Consider the following 22,337-nt stretch of genomic DNA (forward strand, 5'->3'; position numbering starts at 1 on the left):
TCTATGAAAGGGATAAGATATGGCTGCTGTATCTCAATTGTATACTGGTGTGCATTGAGGCCAAGTCTATCTCTTTTACTAGTCCTTTCCTCTTCAGTCCTCTTCCTCACAAGAATTAACTCAGTCTTTCCTCCATGCATAATTGTAGTATAGATACCAATGTTGGTATGTCCTAACTTAAAGCTGGGCTTTAAGTTTTTTTCTTCCAACTCTTCACCCAGTCTAAGTCTGATCTTTTTACCCACTAGATTTGGGTCATATTCAATTGTAGCTTCATCAACAAAGACAACCCATTTCCAAGCTCTTGTCCAGTTCCTCCTAACTCTTGTAAACTCCCTCCTCTTCTCTTTCTGTCCTTTCCTCCAAAATGGCTTTTTTCTAGGTATCTTGAGCTTAATACCAACCTCTCCAGAGATCTTGTTTCTAGTATCTTTTCCTAAACCCACATTAGCCTTTTGGGTAATATCCCTTAGGGCTAAATGAGGCTCAGTATCTATAATATCAAGAATTACCTGCCTTTTGGCATCAGTAATTTTAGTTGGTCTGCCAGCTCTGAGAGCATCATGGGTGTTGTCATCATAAATTTTGGCTCTTTTTATCACTAATGAAACAGTTGACTTAGGAACCTTCATCAACTTAGAAATTTTATCATACCCCATATCAGTGTGTTTATACAGGGCATAAATTTCTCGGTTTTTGTCTTCGCGAGCTCTTCAGGTATGTGGTAGGGCCATGGTTGTGTGGGAATGTTAAGTCGATAGGGCAAAAAGCGGTTGCATGGCAACCATATGAGGACTTATTAGACATGGCTGTACTGTTTAATCCTACAGCCTACAACAATGAGCAGCTCTTTTGCCCTACATCAGTAACTTATTCCTCTATTTTAAGACTGACATTTTTTCTTTACAATTAATATAGTAGAATTTCATAAGACATCTACTGTTTTATAAAAGCTCAGCTTATAGAATATCACTACCTCATTGATCCTAGATGGTTATAATAGCCTAGTTTAACTTGGGAATATTTCTGTCAACAGTCCACTGACATTTAAAGATATGATCCAAGTCTGTCATTTTACAGGACCAGAAATCATTTCACAGGAATGAAATTAGCTCAAAAATTAGATTGTTAGTAATTAGAAGATTTCAAATACCTGCTATGTTGAAAAGGCCTGTGCACACTTCACTGAAAGTGATGCAGGAAAAATCATTATTCAGAACTTGTTCTAAAATGTGGATCTTACACTAATTAATGGCTCACTTGATTCCGTATTAAGAATCAAAGAATTTGCAGTTAATGAGATAGAGATTAGAGTTTGACGCCTGCAAGAGGAGGAAGAAGCTGCTGTAAGTATTCATAATGCTGCAGGTCAAGAGCTGCCAGTAGATAAGCATAACAACGATAATAGTATGGTAGAATTTGTTTAAGGTGGAGAAGACATATAGAAATGAGTACTTTATGCCTCTGCACTTAGTCAAATCTCAGTGATCAGGCTGAAGCGGAACCACATTTGCCTCATATTTAGAGTACCTTTTCACAATGTCCCCCAGATCAATTCGTTGCTGTGAAACATAAAATTTTATGTTTCAGCCCATCATCCCACATATGCTTGGCTGCATATGCACGCATACCCCAGCCCTCTCATACCGAATTTTTCGAGTTTTTACGGTACACATCTAACAAGACGAGGGTGGGGAAGGCGATTGACCGGGGAGCTGCATCTTTCTGCACAGGGATTTTCAATGATACTAGTTCAATAATACTAGTTCAATGAGAGCTTCCACGTTATTTGGCCTCTACACTCGGACATCCCGTTACCTCTTGAATGTCCAGTCGGAGTCACCGACAAATTACCACTTTCCCCGCCAGATGTATACGAGGCTGTTCCGAGGAGATCTTTCTAAGATATCTCGCGATTTTTCAGTATAAAAGGGAGGTAGAAACCCGCCTTCGAAAGACCACCCTTAACCAGTCCTCTATCCTACGAACTCTTATCTACATCCCATAACCTTTGCTTGTTTATTCAAAATGGTCAAGATTGCTGCCATACTTCTCCTCATGGGCGTTCTCGCCAACGCTGCTGCCCTTCCCGTCAGCGAGCCTGCTGCCGCCCCCATCAGCGAGCCTGCTGCCCTCGTCAAGCGCGGAAACGCTGCGACTATTGCTGCGGAATCCAGTGATATCCCCGACTTCAGCGTTCAACTTACTCACCCCACTGGCGAGGGAGACCGCGGGAATGTCACCGACCAAACCGATTTATCCAGGGATATCATCCCGGAGACTCAGGCTGCCAGCTTTGCCGCTGATGCCGACCAGGCAGCCTCTTCACCACGTTCCGTCACTGACAGGCTTCTCTACTCGACCACCATGGGCGCCTTCTTGACTGCTAAGCGCAACAGGAATCCTCGTAACCTGGACTGGACCGACGATGGATGCAGCAATTCCCCCGACAAGCCTGCAGGATTTAACTTCCTAGACTCGTAGGTCCTTCCCCATCAATGATATCCGCGTGTACTAATCTTTGGACAGATGCAAGCGCCACGACTTCGGATACCGTAATTACAAGAAGCAGCGCCGTTTCACCGAAGGCAACCGCAAGCGCGTGGACAATAATTTCAAGAAAGACTTATACAAGGAGTGCAGCAAGCACTTCGGCCCCATAGGCAGCGCCTGCCGCAGAATCGCCGATACCTACTACACTGCTGTCCGTAGATTCGGCGGATTGTAAACCTGAGGGACACAAAGCGGAAGTGATGAAGAGAGAGGATGGCTATAGGGTTGAGAGGCGGATTTCATTACACTCTGCGATAGCTACCACTTATGAGCTGTGCTCCTGAAGTTTGATTTCATTTCTGTATCTTTTCTTACAATATTTGTACCACAATTATTATGCCTAGGTATTATCCTCAACTATGCTTCATGCGACCAGACTTGGAAACCCTAATTTGTTGCGTTACTCCCCCGGGTAAAAAGGTATCCAATAGTTAACGTTCCATTCGCCCATCTCACCTATCACATCTTTAGTGCTGGGTATGATACAAGTACCTAGAATGCTCCACCTCGTTCTCCTTCCCAATTACCCTTAATATGAATAATAGGACATGACCCCACCATCTTCACGACAGCAGGAACTGGCTGTAATATCATGAAGCAAATCAAGATCTCCAATTCCACTATCTGTGTTAGCCCTTATCGGATTTAATTATTGCCGATCCCTAGCACGAGATCCAGCTGGTGTCACCCCAGGCATGAAGCTTAACCTCTAACAGCGGAAAATTAATTAAGACATTACAAGGATACTATTGTTCGCGCCAACACACTGCCATCTCGGCCTACCGGCACCCTGCATGTCCAGTACGAGTGCTGGTACAGCCTGCAGTAAAAAAAAAAGGGGGGTTAAAAAACGTGGCAAGGGCCCAGGAGCTCCGATTGGAGCGCTGGTGTTCGAGCCAATCAGAACTCCAGAACCCCTTGCAGTCCCTTCCGATTTTATTTTTATTTTAACCTCAGGTTGTACTGGTACTCGTATGTGGGGAAGGTATACAGTACGAGTACTTTGGAGCACTAGTACATCCAAAATCGTAGATGTAGTTAAGAGGGCGCGTCTAGATGATTGAAGCCCCAATTTCTAGCCTATCCATTCCGCATGACAATAAAAATAAGAATACGAGGTCGACCCCCCTCCATCAATTCAAGAGGTCTTGGCGCTTTAACTCGCCTTTTTTCCGGTCATTTGATCCAATGAGTGGGTTCGGGTAGTGGAATGTAGAAGGGTTTCCTGGGGTGACTCTCCTTGCGAGATTTCCAACAGGGATCCCGGTGGAGCAGAGCATAGTACAGGCGTTTCGATCGCTTTATTATTCCTGCAACTTTCTAGCGTTTTCTCCTATAATACGAGTAGATATATATATCCCGGGTTCTGTCCTTCCACTCAGGATCGCACCTTATTGCAAGGCAGAAATCTCCCCCCCCCCCTCACAAGGCGTGATAGGGACAACCCGCCGGGCAGTGAGGGCCAATGAGGGAGTATCCGGTTGGGGAGCTGATAAGCCGATTTTCTGTTTTCCGCCCTTTTTCGATCGATTGTACGGTACTGTGGGGGCAGTATAACGGTAAAACAAACGCCAAATATTATTGAATGACCTCATTCACCAGTAGTTTAAAACCTTCATAGCTCAAAGAATTAGACCAAACCAAATCCTCTAGCAAGCCACCAAATGACTTGTGGCCTATAGTCGATGTAGGTGTGGCATTGGTGGAACGATTTGATGTGTTTCCCAGCTGCGTCCGTGGTTACCTAAAGAGAAATACATACATTCCAAGCTTTGCTTGCACAACCCTATACACAATCCCAACGCCTGCGAGGATAGCCGCTTGTATACATATGATACACTGCCGACAGGCGACAGGTAAAGATAAGGGAGAGGTTACAGTCAGGAGTCCTATTCCAAATTGCTGGACAGCTTTCAACATATGATAGCATATTTGAGTCGGTCAAGCGGTGTATTCCAGTTGCAAGCACGTGCAGCGGATAATCGCACTAACAAACCGGGTTCATTCCTTATTACCGATCGTTGTCTCGGCACTCTCCGCGACAATCTTTGCTTATTCAATACCACCTCAAAAGAAGACCTGACTTCTACCACGCTCACTCTTCGAATCTCGCAGGTCCCTTGAGTTGCCTCCACCACACCCGAGAGCAAAATAACGCAGTGGATTGCGCACGGTAGAAGACTACCCAAACCTACGAAATTTATTCGAGTAGCAGCAGCATGAGATATTTGAGAGTGGTGTAGACTATAATCCAAATGCTGCTTCCATAAAATTTGCCTTACGATGCAGCTTCTAGATCACTATCACATCCAAAAATCTGTCCGTGCCGAAACTCTCATCAAGTCCAGCAGCTTGCCTGAGAAGAACTTGTTCCAAGCATGCTCAACCAAGGCATCGTAGAGTCCCTTATCCCGATTGCCTTGCCAAGGCTCTGGCTGGGATTATGTAATACGCGAATTGATCCTGCAGTAAGCCTACAGTACCGCTACGGCATGCGGAGCCTTTACTTGTTTTGGCATTTCAATGTCAGATTTTGATGTTGAGACTACATCGTGACCTCTCAGCTTCCCTAGTTTTCACGCGGGGGCACTGAGATTCTTAAAAAAACTACTCAAAGTTTTTTAGATAATTTTTTGGATAATTTCTTCCTCATTTGAAGAGCCTTTCTTTTAATGCCCCCTTGCTATCACCCGTTCTGGTGCACTCGTATCTCTATGCCAAGGATTAGTACCTCCCCCGGAATAGCCCCCGTATGCCGATGAAAAGTACGATACCACCCCCGCTACATTTTCCTGAGCATCCTAATATGGCATAGCAACTATCCCACAATCTACCCTGCCCGGCTAACCCAATTTTTCAGAAACAAATTGTACTAAAGGTTTACTTACAGTGCCCCTAGAGGCATGTCCAAAGGACGTTGGCTGAAAGGCTCTTGTTTCGTTGTTGATAGGCGTAGTTCTCGAGGAATGAGGAAAGGTATGAGAAATTTGCATAGTATTAAACATCGTTCCTTCTAGCAAGATGCAATGTAGCTGTTTTATGGGTTTCGGCCAAGGTCCGGAGAGGCTACTGGTGCTCGTACTCCAGTATCTTCCCCCAGGGGTCTTTGCTTCGCTCAAAATTGGATTCTATGGTGCTCGAGCAAATGTGGCGGGGGTGGTATTCTAGTCGTATGGGGCAGATTAGGCCTTGGTCACTACCCGAGAGGGCATTCTGAGAGTTTTCCGCAAAAAATATAGGGTTGAAGTTGCTGTCTAAATGTGCACGCTCACCACAATGTAGAGAGCAATAAACATCATGGACCTTGATAGCAAATTTTCGGCCCCGAGACTATGATTCTATCAGGCATGCTGCCCGATTTCCTCTCTCTGCTACCAATAAAATTATCTTGTGTCATAGAGTCCTTCATATAGCTCCAACATAGCTCAATTTCCTTCATATCAGGCGAATTTGGTGCCCAAAAGGGAAAACGTCTAATTCCTTCTGGGAGTCGTTGTCATATGTGTGATGATCACTCTCACAGGATGCCGGCCGGGTACGGTACGCCACTGACACAGTATTTCGAGCAGCTCGAACACCATGCCTTTTATGGGTCCGCGGACGCTGTTCCGAAGGAGGTGCCAATTCCTCGCTCGGAGATACGAGTATCGCATGATTTCGAAGCAATCTCCTGCCAAAACTTGGCAATCCATATGTGTAGTGTAGCACATGGCCCGGTACTTGAGTTCTCAGATCGAAGTAGTTTCTCGAAAGCCCTCTAGCCCCTAGAATGTGTGCACAATTTTTAGACATTCTTGGAATTTAATAGAATAAAAATATGATGTTGAGCCGAATCTGGGGAACTCAAGAACTGCTCGTATCTCAACCTACATAATCTCAGCAGGCATCCTTCTCAGACAACTTAGCGGGCGCTAATATTAGTTGCACCGTATCCCAATACCAGGAATAGTAAGTAGGTGGGGGACTGAGGATTAGGGCTACTAATCCTTGAAACTGGTGTAAATTGCAACTATAACCGATCGCACTCGGCTAATTTCTGTTGCTCCACACAACCGGATGGGAATATTAGACGAACTTCCGCCGATGCCAAACCCACATTCCCTGTCGATTTGAAACCCATCCGGAACGAGCCCATCATAAGCTAGAGAACGAAGCCACTCCGAATTGCATCCCCTACACTTTCATCTACTCGCCGCGACACTGCTATGATCCTCAAGAGATAGAATCTTAAAATAACATCACCGCTATGTCACTACGAGTCCAGAGCCTCAACAGCGATACGACCTTCGCTCTCACATTCTCTCATCCGGCGCTGCGGAAGCCTTTCGTGCTCCTCTTGGACCCCTGGCTACACTCGAGCCCTTACGTATACCATCCTCTGTTCTCAAACCAGAGCCACACGACACAACCATGTATTTCATCCATTTCCGAGCTATCGCCGGTTCCAGATGCGATCATCGTTTCGCAGAAAAAAGCGGATCACTGCAACGAGGGGACCTTGAAGGAGCTTGACTGGAATGGCGCAGCGAAGGAAACCCTTCTCTACGCAGCGCCAGAGGCAGGGAGGATAGTTCTGGGGTGGAAGTGGTTTGACCAGAAGCGACTACGGCTACTCCGGTGGGGAGAGACAGTGAAGGTGGCGTTTCCGAGCGGGATGGGGAAGCCTACAGTCGAGGAACCGGCGGGCTGGTTGGAGCTATTGTTCATGGCGCCGAAGAGGCTATGGGAATTACCAGCGCTGCACAATGCAATAGGGATCAAGTGGGTTGTTCCCCGGGAACAGGGGCAAGGAAACCAAATATTTTCGATACTCTTTAGTCCGCACGGTGCGCCCATTGCATCTCTTCGACCTTGGCTATCCTCGCTGCCATCGCGACCTCAAACACCTAAAAACGAAGTATATATGCAAACGACAGCATTCCCGCCGCCGAGCCTTTCGCTACTAATACATCCTTTCTGCCGCATTTACTCCCTTCTCGGCGGAGAGGTTATCAGTGGGTTCCCCGGAGGCTTCTCGGTATGTCGGCATGTAACGGTGGACAATTGGATTAGCGCTCATGACGAAACCAAGGATGTGCGAGGAATTACGGCAGGATTGTTGAGATATCGGTTGTGGGACGTGAATAAGGTTGAGAAGGATTTAAAGGGAGAGGGGATACAAGGCGTTCGCGTTAACCTATTACACGCGGGAGATGAGGTTGGCTTTGACCTTTGTTAGCAAGGATTTTTTTTAATGTAATATATACCTAGAGTTTTTCTCTAAAGGCGGACTACCGGACTGATTTCATAATTCCCCTCCACCCACCATGACTAAACCCGCACTATTTCGGTTGACTCGAAATCTGCAACCATAATATGATATTCTTTTGCATTCTTTCTGAATTATTTTATCCTGAACGGATCCGTTCTTTGCCGAGTGGATGAGCACAGAAACCCTTTTATCATATATTTTTCCTCTTATTTCCGCCCTTCCAAAACACTGCTTGTCTTTTGTCTTTGCGTCCGAATTCGATCTAATGTTACACCGCTCCACAGCGAAATTTTCCCAGTCCGGCCGGATCTACCAACATCCGAGAGAAATTTCACAGGGCTCGGGCAAGCGGAAATTATGCATCACAAGGCTGACGACGTTTTTGTATGCCAGCAGATATCAGCTATTTGCGGTTGGGCCGTCCCTTCATAGATATCGGACCATCCTCACTGTTCCACCCAGGATCATTCATGAGAAATCACTCGATCCTAGGTTTTGAAATCTGTTGGATTCTTGAATATATATCGGCAAGAGGGGAATTTGGACAGCAGTCCCCTATCTGAGTTGTCCATATTTGGAGTCTCACGGACCTCTCTGCACTAGTCCACGAGCCCATCAGCGAAGCATCCCGAACTCTTCGATAGCCTGATTATGCTATCATATCCCAATACCCCATCAAGATCGACAACCGGTCACGCTCTAATGTGCGCACTATGAGTTAAGAAGGCAGAAGACATAGAGGTCCTTTCTTTAGGTTTTCCTCTGTCGTTGCGTATTTTGTCATGAAGTTGCCCATCAAAATGTGAGGTGCAGTAATAGAGTGATGAGTATGCACGTCGGAGGTAAAAAAAAGACTAAATTATTTCAGCTACTTTAGCAATCTAATGTGAACTGTCGAATAAAATAGGCTTCTTTGTATACCACAAACGCCCCCCGAGATTCCGTGTCCCCCCCCACAATGTTATCGCTTGGATATTGCTACTACTACACACAACTTAGCGAGTATGGAAGAGTGGTTTTGAGAGTATATCGGGCACCCGGACCAGCGGAGGTGCCCACCTGTCGCGGTTGGGCTGCCTATTTTAGTGGTTACTCGAGCCATGTTACTCGAGCTTTGGTGGACTGGTGTCATTTCCGGATTCTGGGTGGGTCAGGTCGAACCAGAGGGTATTCAAAGTTTAAAAAAAGCTAAGGGTTTATTCGGCACGTGCCAATAGAAATATATCACAGCATTCCTTGAAAAAACAGCATGTTTCCTAGTACACAAATGGGCTGGCTGGCTCCAAAACAGAAATTGATATGACAGTTAGATGGCAGGTACTCTCCTCCTCCACTTGTTCCACGCGAAGCAAAAACAGGAGGAGGCCTATACATCCATACCGTACACACTGAACAAGCCTTTAGCTACTTCTATTTTTTGTTCAACTTGTTATTATACATACTGTAGGATCTTTTTGTTTTACCCGTTGGGGAGTAAGTGGGCAAAAGGTCAATAACGGGGGCAGAATTCTGCTCAGCTGAACTCTATACCCCAGCTCAGAAACCATACATGAACCAAAAAGACGTTTTCACGATATCAAGAAAGCGTATTAAAATGGGATAGCACGTCTTAAAGGTCACTCACTGTTCATATTCTCTGCCAAAAATGTTCAGTTTTTGCTAGTGAGCAAGGATTTTTTTCTTCTTTCCTCTTTGATATCTCTAAGAACCACTTCTTTCGGCCTTTATAATTTTACCCTAAGTCCTCTCAGCGCACTCAAATTTGCTACCGTACGCCAAAAATGTGAGAACACTATGATATGATATTGGCTAGCACCACAAAGAAACCTGATGAAAAATCCCGCTTTCACTCGTTACTGAAAAAATTAATGACCTTTTTAACTTTGAGTACCCAGAAAAGATTACGGTGACCTTGACAATCCAGCGAATCTAAGAAGGTAGATAGCGGTCTTCGGGGGACGATAAATTCACCGAACCCTTTCAGCGGGTCTAAATGTAAGATACGGCCTACTGCAAAATTCACAGGGTAAAACTCAAACTTAGCCGCCCGTGTATCGAACCTTGTATTAGGTTCCTCCGTTTGACACAAAAACTTTGATAGCATGGGAAGGTATGTCGTTACAGTAGTTATGCGAGAGCCGGATGCCTAGTTCGAATAGCAAAAAAGGTAGAATATGGGTAAGGCTTATGCCTTGATACCGCTAGCAAGTCTGGTCAAATGAGGTTAACTTAATCTAAAGAGTTTGCATTTCGGAGACCCTTGCGGGTACGGTATGATATATGATCCTCAGCATACCCCCGGGAGTGATGCACCCCCCGACGCGATCTCACTAGCCGGAAATTATAACAATCGTGGGAGAAAGGGTTATATAATCAGGGTGATCTGAGCTTGTTCCATAATCTCTCAAGAAATCCTCTTACTCCCCCTTTTGTGCCAGTGCTCGTGTTATAGGTTGGGCATAGGAAGGTTGTATTTAATTCTAGATATTATAGAAATCTAGTGATTCGTTTAGGAGTACAATGGCTAGAACTTTGGTAATTTATGGAGAATATTCTCCAGATATGTATTTCCTTTGCTACCACGGAAGTGTGCAGAGGAATGGGTACATGAGCGGAGACACAGTGATAGGTATGGTGATCTATGGAAGAATCAGGATGCTTTTTATTATGTTTTATTTATAAATCTGTCCCAAGAGTTAGTCTAGTTGACGAGGAATCGTGGGAGACAGAGCGGATATTTAGCAGACATCCCCCACCGTACATAGTGCGCAAGTTCCAGGCAAATCCACTCCCTCAGCCGGACACCGATGCGCGACTAATCCCACTTTAGTCCACTTTAAGTGCCCGGGGTTGGGTTCGGCCGCAAGTTCCCGCTGCAGATTAGAGAGGATATCCAGGTTGACAATTCATGACCTCCCATAAGGTTGATACCCAGCGCCCCCTAAGATCTCTACCGGAAAACTCCCCACCAAAGCACCAAACATTGCTATTCCACTGTTTTTCAACCCACGGGGGTACTATGTCCCAGAATATTGATCAGATCCCAGCTAGTATTGGACCGGGGAAGCAAAAAATACGCTGCACCTCCCTCCCCCTCATGCCCATTGTGTCTTGCAAAACCCAGAGGAGCCTCCCGGACTTTTAGTGGAAACAATAAGCTTAAAGGGTAAACCCCTCAGGTAGATGGGTTATATCTATTCCTGGATCCTCGGTTTTAAAACTTTAGCTGCTGTGGTTAAGCTCCCAATGGGTCTCGGATATTGGGCGGGAATCCATAGATGGTACGGTGAACCACAACGGTCAGTCTCCGTCCCCTTCCGCTCCAAGCATCCTTAATATATATTACGCGACCGAAATACACTCGCGTTTTTCGCACCGTTTACAGAGTAGTCAATTTCGACTACATTGCACGTTGGGCAACTATTCAACTTTCTACGATACTCAGCCGAGCGAGTATTTAAGGCAGCATGCGAAAGCCAAAGATTCTAGCTTCCGGAATAGATACACATAGAGTTCGGATCGTGAAACATAAGCCATGCCATCCGGTCCCGTGCAGGGATCTTGGTTGCCCCCTCCGAGCTCTGTGGCCCCTCCAGACCACTGAAAGCATTGTCAATGTTTTTGCCAGCCCGGGATAGACAGGTCAAGCTTCGCTCAACGGTATTCTTAACCGTCAGGGGGTCAGCGGTGGACTGCAGACAACTCAGGACCCAAGGGCCGATCCCTAGCAAACAATCCATGGTCGTGGTAATCCTGATGTCTACCGTTGGTGAACGGCGAGCTCTAGAGGGTGAGTTAGTGGCGTCCACCGCTGGACTTCCGGTTGAGGAAGGGACAGCCGTGAAGACGGATAGTGAGGGGCGCTGGAGGGAGGCATAGTGATGTCTCACGAGCCGGTTCTGCATATACCTCCTGAGAACCCAATAAGTAGAACGGGTAAACTAGCACATAAAACCCCAAAGTTGATATTTTTAGTATGTATTCTGTTCAGTTATACTAGAGGTGTTACAAATTGAAAATATTCCATGCGAATTGGGTGGGAGACCGTTGCCATAAAAAGATTATTGCGCTGTGGATATTCTGGTATTGCCCTATTATCTATATTTTATATTAGTGCTTACTGGATGGAGTGGATATCACATAGATGGCAGCTTGGTATGCTCACAACTTTGTATATATAGAGGTAAATCTTCATTCTCCAAATGTTAAGCTTTTCTCAACTTCTCTGACCGTCATTACACTTGGGTGCTCCACTCCATATCCACGTCTTTGCCCATCGTCACCTCCATCACGGCCGAGTGATTCCCTTACCTCTATCATTTACCTGCCCTGCCCGGGACGCCCGGGACTACAAGCCTACCAGGGCCCTATGGGGCGCCTGGGCTGATTGGGATCACTGGCCTCAATGGAATGGAGGTTCTTCGGTTATGGCAAGAAGTCAGGTCCATTCTCTGCCGCTGGTGAATCTCGTGCCTGCGTTGCCGATGGCGGCGAACGCATTGGCGGTATTGTCACTAAAGGTGGTGGATTGGAGCAAGGTGGTAAGAGACAGATCTATTTTTGTCCCTTGGAAATTCGTTGCCGCCATCTACTAATTCGACCTAGGATTTTACCGTTTCGGACCCCCCCAGCTCGACCCCCTTTGTACTGTAGAAGACAAAACACCTTAGTGATCTAGTCAATTCTAGCGAAAAAAATACAGTTTTGTTCGAATCAAGCAAAATTTGGCGGTCGAACAAAATCCACACCGAAAAGCAAAATTGTTGGTGAGAGTGAAACAACACAATCTACCGTGAATTATTCCTTTGATTGTCTTGTGTCGTACTTTGTGAACTCGGAGAGTGAAATGATGCCGTATTAGGATGGCAAAATGATATCATACGTTGGCTTTAGGCCATGAGAGAAGTGTAGGAAATAGGATACTAGCTTATCATAATAGAAAAATTTAGCAATGTAGAGGGTAGTTTTTGTGGCTAGGTTGCCTGGAGTAGGATTACTTCGTGGCCTGCACCTCCAACGGGGGAAAGGAGAAAAAGGAAGAAACACAAGGAAAAGAAAGCTTCAAGAGCCAGAAGAATAAAATCAAATTATTCCTAGACAAGCACCATTTCCTGAAGATTCTATAATCTCCGCTAATGAGATTAGCCTGATTACTGTCTTTCTTGCGCTCGCTCTCTTTCCCCTTCTCTTCCTTCATGAAATAAAATAAGGAAAGGAAAGAGCCGACTGTTCAACAAACCGGACCTCTGGGAAGACCCCCCCTTTTCCGCCCCCTCATTGTTGCTGTAGTAACAATGGAGATGCAATAAAGGTCAAAAAGCAATTATGATACTACCTCTCAGGACCTACAAAGGAGGCAACTCTTTACCTACCATTCCATCTTCAACGATCGTGGAAGCGACCCCGGACCAGGCGCATCGGCACCGCCCTCCGAAGGTGTGCAAAAGGCGATGGAAAAATAGAAGACCTGAGACATCACCAGATATCCCGGTACTTCCAACAGCCCCGGGGGAGCCGTTAGCCAGAGACTCTACTACCATCTTAAAACCAACACAGTATAATAGAATTGGAAAACCCATCCAGGCCCCCTTAGGCACCCTCTCCTTCACCCCTATGGCGCGGACAAGGAGCCCAGAAAAAAAAGGTTCCGTACATTGGTAGCCACTTCTGTTCTCGGAGCAGATAACTCAGACGATAGAACCCTTGGAGTCCTACCTAGCCACGGAAAACCCCCACTGCACAGACATGGCCCTACAGTTCTCCCTTGTATCGCCGTTAAAGGCGGAATTTATATCGAGGTCCCAGCTTCAACTGCCTAGTGATAACCTGTTATTTATTGGGGGAATGCCTTCGGACAATCGCCGCGCCAAACCGCTCTGATATGGAGAGCGGTCCAGAACCCCGCGAGATACGACAAGACACTTGAAGTAGGCCAAAACTGAGACATTCCACCCACATAATCTAGGAAGCGATCTATGTCTTGCAGCTGCTTGGTTTTATTGACAAACACTCGCTAAGTTCCCGGTGCCACCGCTCGTACAATACAGACCAAGCCGGCGACTCCCATTTCTCACAGTATCATACTCTGGGACCAAAGATATCTCAGATACCATAATATTATATGGGATGGTGCTGCAAAACACCCCGGGAGACAGTAGCCCATACCCGAGTGACTGTGCATGATGCCCGGTTTAAGGTTTTACCCACAAATCGCACTTTTTCAAAGGCTATTAAAGCAGAAATCAAACAAAAATGTCGTTCTGCTCCAAGTGGTAAGGCCGCACGAGCATTGTAGTAACATATCATATGAATATTTACGAAATTGCATTCCATGGAACGTATGACCCCAAGCACAATCTCGAAATTGACGGAGTACTCTCATCATTGGATGATATTAGTATTAGGTTGGGGAACAGCGGGTCGGATGCCCCAGGAGAACTGTTTTAGGTAACACACAGTGGTGGACTTGGCCACCACAACTTGTATTTAACAGTGCTGGGATCCTCTCTTTCTCTCTGAGTCTTTCTGGAGCAAGTACATCAAATTGAACTATCTTCTCCACACACAGTTCCCTTAGAACACGAGATCGACGTGTGCACCACCATTGTGCTTCTTCCACCACCGAATTTCCCTGCGCACAATCAGTCTTCCATTTGCCTGAACGACGGACAGACAATTGAAGTTTACCGTCATAAGGTTGACTCCTATTTTCAGACTGATGGATGGCTAGACCGAGTGATGGACGGTGCTCCAATTTCCGCTATCAGTGGGCGAGGGGTAGCCAGTAAATAGTCAGACAAAAACGAATGACTTTTCCTCTCTCCTATCTTCTCTTTAGACTACCGGGTTTCTCGTAATAGTGCCAGAAGAGTTCAATCTTGGAGTATGTATGTGGGGGGTATGGTTGAACTTCACTCCATCTCCGGAAGCTCAGAGATACACATACTATCACCGAGAACTACCTCCCGCGACCTGGAATCGAGTTATTAAATCAACCAAAAGCGTCAAGAGCCGAACCGAGCAATTGTGTGCCCTCTACCGGAAATGAAAGCAATATCCACTGGATAAAATTCAGTGCGGGGCTAGATGAGATGTGGGGGACATGGCAAAGTTAATTCATTGATAACTAAAAAGAGCAAATACAGGGGTTGTAGGGACTGTCCAATAGGAACTTCACCATTGTGTATAAGGTCCAAACCGAGTGGCCTCCCGTGAATAAAGGGGAACATGGGTTGGCTCAACCACAATATCACACTTGGCTCTTTAGATCAGTATCACCGACGATAGTTCGCCTGGGGTGATTATGCCGCTAAGGGCTGCTCGGTAGAAGCATTCACAATCTAAAACATGCTTAATCGCAATTGCGTATCCAGCCAATGTGGAGCAGTGAAGTTCGTTCCGCCATTGCTTCCTAATGGTCAACAGCCCACGATCAACGACTATGAGTAAGAAACAAAAACATTATGAGAATAGAAAGATATAAACTGTTATATAATACCAGGAATAACCTCCCTCTACTTCCAGAACTACAGTCACCCAATTGAGTATTAGTTTCTACAATTCTTCAAAAAACCTCCTCAGGAATTTTCTCCCAAACCAAGGGGACCATTTTTGCGCCCCTCTTCTTCGCAGCTTTATTTCCCCCCGAGGTATCTCTCTAATCCTTGGGTACTGCTGATGCAATCACTTTTTAAGCACAACCAGTGCACGTCCTACAGGATTCAAATTAGGAGAAAAAAGTTGCCGTGCCATTGCAATAATATTACCTTCCAACCAACAGATAACACCCTATGCTTTGCGGACCGGCACATTGCTATCCCGTGAGAGAAAATCCTAAATGCTGCAAGTGAGCATCTGACGGATAATGCAATAACCGTTCCTTTCCCTGTACTCGTCACCAGTGGATTTGTTTTTTTAAGGTGCATACTATTTGACACCACCAGATCAATTAACCATGACGAAATGGGATGGATGCGACTCTCGCCATTGTATCGTATTTGTGGAAAGAAAAAAGAAAAAACATTCAGGGACAGTCGGGTTCAACTTTATGAACTGTCATTTTGGGGGAGGGCTCACGACGAATGTGAGACATGCTTCACGGACACATGCGTCGGCCGAGTAGCCGTACGGTACTATCATAATCAGTCCAGAGCAGCGATATCTCAAGATTACCGTGTTTGTCTCGGACGGCAGGCCCTACCGTACTCGAGTACAGAATGAGACAATGGCTTTCGGGGGCAGGGATAGGAACTGTAGACGCTGACAAGGAGCCGCCGGGAAAGGTGCCGGATCGGGACTAGAGGCGGTAGGGGGATGGCAAGAGTGATGCTTCATGATTTCAGCTCTGCCTACAGTTCACATACTCCGGAAAGCGAGCAAAGGGAATGAAAGAACCGAGTAGGAATTTCCTGGTTTAAATTTGTGGATATGCCCTTCTTCTCAGGGATAAATTTTCGGGTTTCCTGCCGGCCTAGATAATTGCACCTCTGGCTTCACCGCTTGGGTAGCAACCGTATCCCCAACTCTATGAGATTGCGAGGCATTTGCTATGAGGCGCAAGATCGGGGATCCTAGGCTGAGAAAGTTTACAAATCGAAACCCAGATCCAGAGCGACCGATAAAAAAAACACAGCGTTGCGCCACCGGGGGAAGCACATTTTAGTCCGGCAACGTACAGAACGGCCGAGGACGGTTGGAAACGGATACTAGTTGTCGGAGCTTCCCACACCGCACAGGACTCCCGGTGTATAGTCCGTCTGGCCATGAGATCCATGAGATTCTCAGACACAGGGCGCCCGGGCGCCGCGAGAAGGACGGAGTGCGGCCCAAAACCCTTCCCGCCCGGCATCCAAGACTGACTCGACGCAGTGCAGGAACACTGTTTCCGCCCCAAAACACCGAATCTGGTGGCTTCCTCCATTGGACGCCGCCAGAGAGCCTATCCTCTGCAGTGGTGATAGGCGCAGAATTCCCCTACACCACCATACCGAACGCCCGCTAGCAGCATCGGTGAGAAGCAGAAACTGGAAGCGGCAACACCGCACCGCCAAATCTGGCAATTCACTGATTACAGTAATTCATATATACTGGGACCCTCGGGATTACGAACGGCAACACAGCGAGGTTGTAAACCCGATGAAACCCAATGAGTCAAGGAAAAGGGCGGAGCTCTCTCAGCCCGGTCTCCGTTTCCCGAGGGTAACCACCATTCCGCTGATCGGATGCGGTGCATCGCTACATCCTCCTCTAGTTTATGCCCAAGAATGGCACTGGCTACAAACATCTACCGTCCTCGCATGGAAACCTGGCGCTTTTCACCACTCCGGGGGATCTCAGAGACCCAAATAACAGAATTTTTGAGCGAGTGACAAGTCATGACCAAGGTGCTGCTCGACTAGTGGAAATTTTTAAAAGATTCCGGACGGGATAGAAGAAGACGGAAAGTAATTGAGATTTGATTTGTACTGTGTTTTCTAACGGTTACTATTTTTTTCTTACAATTTCTAGGCGAATGAACGATTGCATAGAATAAAAACTTCTCCTCGGACAATACTCTTCAGCGCATGTCCTTCCCCTGCCATGTCAAACTAAGGCTCCCAAAATTGCCACGATTCCCCCCACACCGCTCTATCTCTCTTATCCTACTCTTCACGGCAGTGGGCGGGTCCTTTGTCACCCCTGCATCACGTATAGCCTCAGAGCTATCACACCAGCGAGGTCACGCCCGGGAAAACGTAAGGTTCCCCCCGCGAGCCATTTATCGCCTATCCTAACTACACAAAAGGGTCCACTGAAGCCAAACTAGCTAGCGTAAGAAAAAGCTAAGAAGTATTTTGTCGAGAACCCGATGGAGTCAAGAGGCGAGTGAGCGGTGATAATCAAGACACAAATACTCTAGGCCAATAATGTGGTCTGCCGTACATTAAAACCACAGCCCCACAGTTCACCAGGAATGGGTATTAGACACATAGCGCAGCTTCATGGGGTGCCCAGCTGTAACCGGGGGGGCAAGTATGGCCTGATCATACGACAAAATAAAATGAAAAAAGGTACCGGCCCCGGTAGGTGAGGGAAAGGATTCCCGTACCGAAATACTGGCCCTTCGCCAAATGGGAATATTGACATTACTCGGAAGCCTATTTTTTTTTTTTTCCTTTCTATCTTTTTTTCAGGTTCACCTGCAGAATCCGTGACGCGCTAACGCACCAACAGCGCAGTTTCAAGAGGTTGACTCGGGAGTGGGCGACTTACACAGTGAGTATCGGTGGGAGAAAGTGATGGGTGCCTAATGAGAGTCTGGCGAGCTGCTGTTGGCCAATATTTCGTAACTTTACCCCATCAATATCGGCATTTCTCCAGAGACACACCCACCATCGCTCCCCGCTTTGAATCCGGGGGTTTACCACCAACTTCCCGTCTATGTCGAAAAGACGACCGGACCACCACCAAGCACCCTGTGTCGATCCCACACCAAAACAGGCTTCGATGTAGGCTCGCCGCCAGCTATGGATCCTTTGAGTCGGGTGATGGTTGAAACATTCACCGCTGCGCTCCCTCTAGTCTACCCACCTCCCCAGGTATGATAGCCCACTTTTTCTCTCCCTTTCTCTCTCTCGCTCCCTCGCTTTCTCGCTCTTCCCGCTCCCCACTCCCCTCTCCCTGAAGCACAAGCAAACCACCCCTCCCGCTCATCCGAGTGCAACCTGAGACATCCCCAAACCCTAAACCATCCGTTCCCAACGCTGTCTCTCATGCGCATCGAGATATGTGTGGTAACACGACCTTGAACTTTTTTTTTTTTTTTTGAAAGGCGCAGCACGGTACCGTAATGTACCGGTACAATACTTGAATTCAGTCAGAAAAGGCCACAAAAGAGGGGGAAACCAGTTCAGATCATTTCCCGCTACTGTACCCCCCAACACTGTTGCCCTCGTATGATAACTTCACTATCACCTTCGAAAAATCCCAAGAGAGCAGAAAAAAACTCCTCCCCACAAATTCAAGAAGCACCCTTGACGAACCCCCCTTCTGAGGCCGTTCAGTAGACCCCCACTTGACCCTGCCCCATTGATCCCGCCAATGCCACAGTCTTAATATTGCTCGAGTTGCAAAACCCCCCCATCTACGATAATACCCGCACGGGAGAAAAAGGCCGTTATGATATAATGAGGCTCTTTGATTCCCAATTTTAAACATGGCGGTCCAGACCGCTCCCGTCACACAGATCTACACATTGTTTCCTTTTTCACTCCCACCACGCCTTCATGACGAGGGGAAAAAAAGTAAAAAATGTGAAAAATTTAATGAAGACAAAGATGACGTGTTATGCTGTTCCTGCAAAAAATAAGTCTCTCAGCGGATCTTCTATGGGGGACCCACCCTCTTCCAGTGATGCATTACTGCCTAGTGGTGCGCAAATCGGCTTCCAGGTTGGCGAGAAGTCATTCACAGCAAAAACCTTCACTGCCTGACGGAAAGAATTAAACCGTTTCGAACAGGTCCGATACTTTCCCTCGTATACCCAGAAACAACAGGAGATTGGCTTGTTGGTGCATCGCATCACCAAAGGCTCGCCCTCACCCCCCCCCCAGAGGCTTTCATCAGAGCCCCGATCGTGCGCGATATCCAGAAAGATTGTAATGACCCCTCCCCCCCTCCGAGTTCGAAGTCTAGGCTCAAAATGCGAATGCCAACCGATTGTTAGCATGTCACAGTAGTTGCTTGAAGCCTACAGCAAGTGGAAACCTCGATTTCGGGAATGGCTGTAAGGGGAGCTCCTTCCCGCAGAGGTCAACGGCGGAGCAATTGACGAAACCCTTCCTACGAGTCGGAACCCCGGAACAAGTAAAACTCGTGTAAAAGTGCATGTCTAGGCCCCACCCGTGGATATTTCGGCGCGCTGTGATGTCTCCAATAAGACATTTCGAGAAGAGATTGCAAGCGTACCGGTACAGTACAAGTCAGGTTGGTTAAAATAAACACAGTAAATGTTTGAAACGGCCCCCACGATTTCAGGCAACAACGCGTTCCTCGTGTGTACGAGTACAGGTATGATCATACCGGTTCCAAGTGACCTCTGCAACGGGGTATCATAAGTCGGGATACGATTCCCGCGATTCCATGCAAGGTGTTGAGGGAACTCGACCTACACCCCGAAAAAAAGAAACAGCCAAGATCGGCTCTCTCCACCCCGACACACCCATCAAGCCTCACTCGAATACGCCTCACTTTGGGTCATCGGAGGACAAAAAAAAGATTCTCAAAATCGGACTCTATCATAACTCAATCATGAGCACATTTAATTTTAAAAAATAATAAATAGTGAGGAAGCGGAAGAACGTGTAATCCTTTCCCCCGTCACTCATTAAGATAATTAATTGAAATTGGAGTCAAGGGTTTACCGTAAGGTAAGGATAGTGTGCATTCAAAGCAAAGTCTACGCGAGATGGCATTTAAATCATGGAGGTTTGGGGATCGGAAGTCATCTCGTAAAGGTTGTGTATTTATCGACAATAACACATAGTTCACCGTAAAAAATTAGAGAACAAATACACACTGCCTCTTATTATTTCATCTTCAGAAGTCACCTATATCATAGCATCAAAAAAAGTTGCTGTCACGAGCGGGAAAAAGTGATTTGTAAAGTGATTTATTTTTTCTCTCAAAAACAAGGCAGCCCCTTCCGAATCTCCTCCATCTTCTTCAGACAAGCCCTTGTCGGACTATCCAAATGCTTGCGAAGATTGTCCTTCCTGTTTATGAAGATCCAACACCTCGAGCAGGTCCCTCCCTCGTTCCCCATATGGCTGACTCGGAAATGCCGTCGGCAATCCGAACTTCGGCCGTACTGTCTCCCACATCCGTCAACGGGGCACTCGACGAGAGGTTTTGACCTCTTCGAACCTTGTGCCTTGAAACTATTCACTTTGTTTAGCCAGATGCAGTTAATTCTAGGGTGCTAAAAGGTGGGGTAGAGTGAAACTCATTGTCCGTACATTTTCCCAAGCTTCAACTTTTTCCCCGAAGGACGGGGTGTGTGAGGAGGGTCCGGGGGACTCGGCTGCGGTCGTTGGCGATCGTTTTTCCCCCCGAGCGGCTCTTCGGTAACGGGAGGGGAAGTGGCTTTAGTGGCAATTTTGGCGTCAGCATCGAGTCCGTCGAGATCCGGATCGATAGCGACGTCTTGGATTGCGTTGGAAAATAATCCATCGCTCGGTGTGAACGCGGGGGGAAGGTTATCCCACGGTTGCAATAGTCCGGCTTTCTTTCTTGTTAGTTGAGTCGTACTAAATGCCAATGCAAGAGAGGTCGTTAAAATTTTGGGCTGGATTACCACTTTTTCCATAGTCGGGAAAACCCGTAACCATCATCGTTGCATAGTATGGCCATATGTGCATATTGTTCTCCGTTAAATAGTGGTAATCGGCAGACGAGGGGTTAAATTGGTGGAGAATGTTTGAGTGATGGGTTCCCATGTTTCCCGTTCGGGTACCAAGGCTCGCGACACTAGATAAATAACTTTTTGGAGGTGTTGAAGCCATGGTCAATCGGAATCAGTTGTGAGCTTCCGTCCGGTGTTATATAGAGAAACGATCTCTCCTCTCAATTCGTGCCAATGTCCTCTGCCCAGGGTGGTGACTAGTGCAGAGCCGCATTTTTTATGATGCGGATCGAAAGTAGGCTTCTCTTTGGATTTAACACGGGACTCTGGGAATCCTGGGTATGAATGAAACTTCATCCATGATATCTGTTCTGCGAAGATAATGGCGAATTATGAGAGGCGCCAAGAGTTTTTTTCATTTGATTTGCTGGAAGAAATACCTGGGTAAAGTACCCTGCAGGGCTCTGGCTCGCTTTGGAACCCTCGGAGTAGCCGCCTGTGGTTCGGCCTACGCCTTCTGGCGCACACCCGCTTACCACTTAGAGATATTCCCGTTCGAAACCTACTCCTCTCTTCAGCGACAATCCAGTGCACCGCAGACAAACATATATATGAACCGCCATTCTCCAATAATTTCTCTCAATCAGGAAAAGGGAAAAGATGACGATCCAAGTCGTACTGTACTTCCTGGTGCCTAGAGCTACCGAAGCGGGGTTCATCATCCTGCAGGCTGCTGAGAAATGAGAGACAGGCGACGAGAAGATCCCCCCAAAGGCTCGCGGGACTGATTATCGAGCCATTCCTCCCAGAAAATCCATCACCAGAGAGCACTTCTCAAACGGGGAATCACAATCTCCTGCATTGAAGAAGGTTCGTATGTTGAGTTGGGCCTGGGGCAGTCTAGCGCCTGTCTAGTACCGTACTCGTGCTGTAAATACATCGAAGGCGCGAGAATAACCGAACGTCCTGGTGATAGCTTCGTAAAAAGGAGAATTGATCGGGGTCGGGATCTCGTTCCTATCCCCCGGTAGGGAATTGGTTTTCTCCCGCCTTACAAAAAGACAGCAGGTCCAATAAGACTACAGGATATACGATTTGGAGCCGCAAGTACAATAATATTATGGTCCTGTTGCGCTATGGGTGCATTATGCA

The 22,337-nt window shown here is 46.9% G+C and overlaps 2 protein-coding genes; both read left to right on the forward strand.

The window, feature by feature from the left end:
* Positions 1 to 2,028: 2,028 nt before the first annotated feature.
* Positions 2,029 to 2,728, forward strand: GSTUM_00003580001 (uncharacterized protein; the record flags this gene model as incomplete). Its single annotated transcript, XM_002837276.1, has 2 exons — positions 2,029 to 2,480; positions 2,530 to 2,728. The coding sequence occupies 2 exons, from the start codon at positions 2,029 to 2,031 to the stop codon at positions 2,726 to 2,728; spliced, it is 651 nt and encodes a 216-aa protein (XP_002837322.1).
* A 3,959-nt stretch (positions 2,729 to 6,687) lies between these two features.
* On the forward strand, positions 6,688 to 7,817 carry GSTUM_00003581001 (uncharacterized protein). XM_002837277.2 has 1 exon: positions 6,688 to 7,817. The coding sequence occupies exon 1, from the start codon at positions 6,800 to 6,802 to the stop codon at positions 7,769 to 7,771; it is 972 nt and encodes a 323-aa protein (XP_002837323.1). The 5' UTR covers positions 6,688 to 6,799; the 3' UTR covers positions 7,772 to 7,817.
* Positions 7,818 to 22,337: the final 14,520 nt, after the last annotated feature.

Source organism: Tuber melanosporum, assembly GCF_000151645.1.
Source record: "Tuber melanosporum whole genome shotgun sequence assembly, scaffold_181, strain Mel28".
NCBI classification, from domain to species: Eukaryota; Fungi; Ascomycota; class Pezizomycetes; order Pezizales; family Tuberaceae; genus Tuber; species Tuber melanosporum.